General features: G+C 42.9%; 1 protein-coding gene across 1 annotated transcript in view; it reads left to right on the forward strand.

Annotated features, from left to right (window-relative positions):
- Positions 1 to 1808: 1808 nt before the first annotated feature.
- The window catches only part of LOC137651742 (zinc finger MYM-type protein 1-like), a 49012-nt gene continuing 46523 nt past the window's right edge, over positions 1809 to 4297 (forward strand). Inside the window, exon 1 of the mRNA XM_068384962.1 lies at positions 1809 to 1835. Within this exon, the coding sequence (XP_068241063.1) occupies positions 1809 to 1835 (27 nt within the window). The remainder of the gene's footprint in view (positions 1836 to 4297) is intronic.

Consider the following 4297-nt stretch of genomic DNA (forward strand, 5'->3'; position numbering starts at 1 on the left):
ATACCCGATGGATTAGTGGGGTGTTCAGTTGCTTGTAGGTGTAGATGGATGAGGGTGACATGCCCTCTTCTAAGTTGTTCTCAACGGACCCCGGGGTGAGGACCGGGATGCTGAGTGGTGTCACAGGTGTCTTGAATGTGCCTGACAGCGATGACACTGAAGGTGTTGGTGAAGGAGACTGGACAAGCGTGGCTGACGGTGCAAGTGGCATCCCTGGTTGCCACTTAATGGTACGGGGCCAGGAGGACTGGCCTGAAGACTGTAGTGACTGGGGCGGCATCCAGGTTAGAGGTGATAGCTGACTGGCTGGACGATGCTGCTGAGGCTGCTCCTGCTCTAGCGGTGGCTGCAAGGTTGCTGGTTGAGGTGGATGCCAGAACTGCTGCTGCTGAGGGGGCTGCCAAGGTTGCTGCTGCTGACCAGGTCATGAGTGGTTTTTGATGTGGCTGCTCGAAGAGCTGACGCCACTGCCTGTAGCAGTGTACAAGGTTGAGTCAGTCTATCTGGAATTCATGCCAGTAGTCCTCCGGGATGGCATGCATGTGGCCTTCCAGAAGGCACGATAAATCGTGTACGATCTTGGGCTGGCCAGTGAACGAGTGGCTGGGCGCCAAGGAATCTGCTTTGGACATGATCTGAAACATACAAACATTGTAACAATTTAGTACAGTATTTCAATGCAACATATTGCACATTCCATGTCAAAAGCAATGGCTGAAACTGGAATACAATCTACATGTAGACATTGGGATTCTCACATCTTGCACTACATTACTGAGGTCCTTGTGGGTCACCCAAGTGTCGCCGGTTGTGGTGTCTGTCTGTGTTGTTGTTGGGCTGGACCGCTTCCCCTTGCCCTTGTCCTTCCCGGTGCTAGTAGATGCTTGGCTGTGGGAGACTGTGGACTTCACTTCATCATCGTCTCCCTCGCTGACCATCACTGCAGCTGACTCTGGGACAGCAAACTGCTCACTGGGGGCTGTCTCTCCCTGGACGATGTGTTGTATCAGGAAACACCAGGTCTCCATGATCAGGTCGTCATGCGCACTCCTTTGGGGCTGGCTAGCTCCACTCTTCTCTTTCTTCATAATCTTCCCCACCCTGGTTCTCAAGTTCTCGTAATGCTTCTTGCATTGGGCACCAGTGGCATGGGGCTCCAGCTGCTCTCCAAGTCAGTCCCACCGGCTGTTCTTGGCTGGCACGTTGAGCCACTCCTTGTGCTTCTTGTCATACAGCGGGGGGTTCTCCTTCACAAGGTCGGCTAACCTAAACTCCGCCTCTTCTGTCCAGCGGTAGTCAGGGATTTCTTTCCTAGAACCCTGGGCCCACTTCTTCTGCTTTCTCTCGTCCTCACTGGATGGCTGTCTCTGGCTTTCGATTGGATCCTGCTGTGTCTCCGGTATCACGAGATCGAGACTTGACATTAATGAGTGAGGAGAATTATCTCTATCAGCGGTCTATGCCTCTTGCCTGTTGGGTTCTGGACTTCTCCCTCTTTCTTTTGTCAGCTTGGTTTTAGGCAAATTGTCTCTTCGCTGGCGAGCTCTGGAATGGCAAGCAGTGTCCAGGAAGCTCTATATATACCCCCACACCGACGCGAGCGCCTCTGTCGCCCAGTATTCGTGAGCTGCTCGTGAACTGTTCGTGAACTGTTTGTGAACTGATTGTGAACTGCTCGTGCCATGCGCAAACTGTTCGTAAAGTGTGTAAACTAGTTGTGAACTGCTCGGGTCATCAATGCGCGAAGTACACGTGACCATGTCAGTGGGAAGGCACAGCCACGCTGCGACGCATGCATATTCGTGAACATGTCGTCAACTACTCGTGAACTCAACGTGAGTTGTTCGTGAACTATTCGTGGCAGTTCGTGACAGTTGTGGCATGGCACGCATTACCACACACTGGCACACATCCTCCCGCATCGTCCCGACGAGTTCACGACGAGTTCACGAACAGTTTGCGCATAGTTCATGACCCGGTCACGAAATTTTGTCGTGACCATAATTTTGAACATTTCAAAATTCTTGCCACGACATGCCACGAAGTCACGACGGGTTTACGAACACTTCACGCCAGTTTACGACTAGTTTGTACATTGGCACGACTCGAGTCGTGACAATGCGTGCTACAAATTCGTGCAAATGTCAGGGTGGCATAAGTCTGGTGTGTCGCGCAACATTGACACGGCACTCAAAGTTCTCTTAATGTTTCATCAACCGAGTCCATTTTGTGTCATTTGCAGCGAAAAAAAAAAATATCGAATGAATCCATTGTACCAAGAGTTGAAAAGACCTTTAACTATCAAACATTCGTCTTTGGAAGACAAAGACCTTTTTTCAAGGACTCTTGTTACTTAAGTTCAGCCTTCAAAACAACACAATGATTTTGAGAAAACAGGGACGTCATATTAAGAGGCTCCTCTTCCGTCTATTGAGGTGGCAGAAATAACAGCATCGAATCACTCACAACGGCCGCTTGCAAAAAGATATTTAAATCCATGATTGGTGAGAAAGCTGAAAAGGAAATTAACAAAATCCCATTGTCAAATGATACCAAACACAGGAGTATTTTAGATACATCTGATATCAGGAACATTGTTCTTTTGATTGCATTTGTTGGTTTTATTGATGCACTGAAATGATCATTCGGTTTGAAAATGCGTTGAAAGGAATGTCCACAAATACTAGTGGTCAAGATATTTTTGATACTGTCACCATTTGTATCCCTCACAGAAAGAGAAATCCAAGATCTTATTCTTTTTACATAATGAAGTTTTCGTTTAACAAACATCGCAAAAAGATTTAAAACAAGCATTAGGCCTACAACAGGTAGTAGATTAATAAACTATATAAAAAATTATCCCTTTGGATTCTTTGAACAACCATGCAAAGAAATGGACCCCCAGCATAATAAAGTACTAATACATACCTTAGTTCGATGACTGTCCAATGGTAAAGTTCTAGCTCATGTTCAAAAATGACACAAGGTAATAACTAATAGCATTATTTAACAGAAAATCAGGCAGAGTTCTCTGATGATCCTCTTTGTAAAATGTGTATGTCTAAACTGAAATATATGACAGAATCTTAATTCAGTAGCATGAAAGTAGAACCCAAAATATTCTCACTTCAACAAGCAAGTTACTTGCGCTAAAGAAAGAAAATTGTTATTTGGAAAAAGTAGGAGAAGCTCAGATAACTTTGATATGTGTTCTTAACGGTGTTCCATGAAAACATCAACCAATATTTTCTCTCACTAAACATAGGAAAGTATAATTGGATTAGAAATCCTTTCGTAAATGTTCCTTGTAATATTGTAGGACACTTAAGATATTTACTGTAGTGTAAAGAACTGACCACCATTTCTAGTGATCGAGATTTTGAAATAAAATATTTGACAGTAGTACCCAGTGATGCTCTTTGAATTTCTTTGCAAGAGGGATATCCCAAATTCGCTAAAACAAGCTTTGCCACTTCTGTTACAATTATCTACTTATCTACTTTATGTGAAATAGGATTCTGAATCCCAAACAGCTTGAAGACTAAGAAGTGGGATGATAATGGTCTGCTAACTATGGCACTTTAAACCAAATAATGAAGTAGCAAGAAACATCAGACATCGAGTTCACAGTAATAAACTGTAAAATTCATTAAAAAGAAATAATGAAATAAAGTACATTCATATTTAGTGCTTAAATGTTATTCCTAAGGCCGTGGTTTCATCTCACAATATTTATTTGTTTACCTATCAAGATACTGTTAAGTGTGCCTGATGATGATGATGATGATGATGATGATGATGATATATATATATACATATATATATATATATATATATATATATAGTCCCTTTTTAAATGGGGATACCTTAACGCAGTGAAACCGTTTATATATCATTATTATTATCATTATTATTATTATTAATATTATTATTATTATCATTATTACTATTATTACAATCCATGCTACAACCCTAGTTGGAAAAGGAAGATGCTATAAGCCCAAGGTCTCCAACAGGCAAAAATAGCCCAGTCAGGAAAGGAAACAAAGAAATAAATAAACTACGAGAGAAGTAATGAACAATCAAAATGATTACATCTTTCCTAAATAAACTATAAAATCTTCAAACAAACAAAAGGAAGGGTTAGACCTAGGGGAGGGGTAGACCAAGGTGAAGTAGAGCTAGACCTACGGGAAAGGGTAGACATAAAGGAAGGGGTGGACGTAGGGGAACGGGTAGATTAAGGTGGGAGGGATACACATAGAGAGAGAAAAGAGTAGACTTAAATGAGGGGTAG

The sequence above is a fragment of the Palaemon carinicauda genome, chromosome 13, assembly GCF_036898095.1.
Source record: "Palaemon carinicauda isolate YSFRI2023 chromosome 13, ASM3689809v2, whole genome shotgun sequence".
NCBI classification, from domain to species: Eukaryota; Metazoa; Arthropoda; class Malacostraca; order Decapoda; family Palaemonidae; genus Palaemon; species Palaemon carinicauda.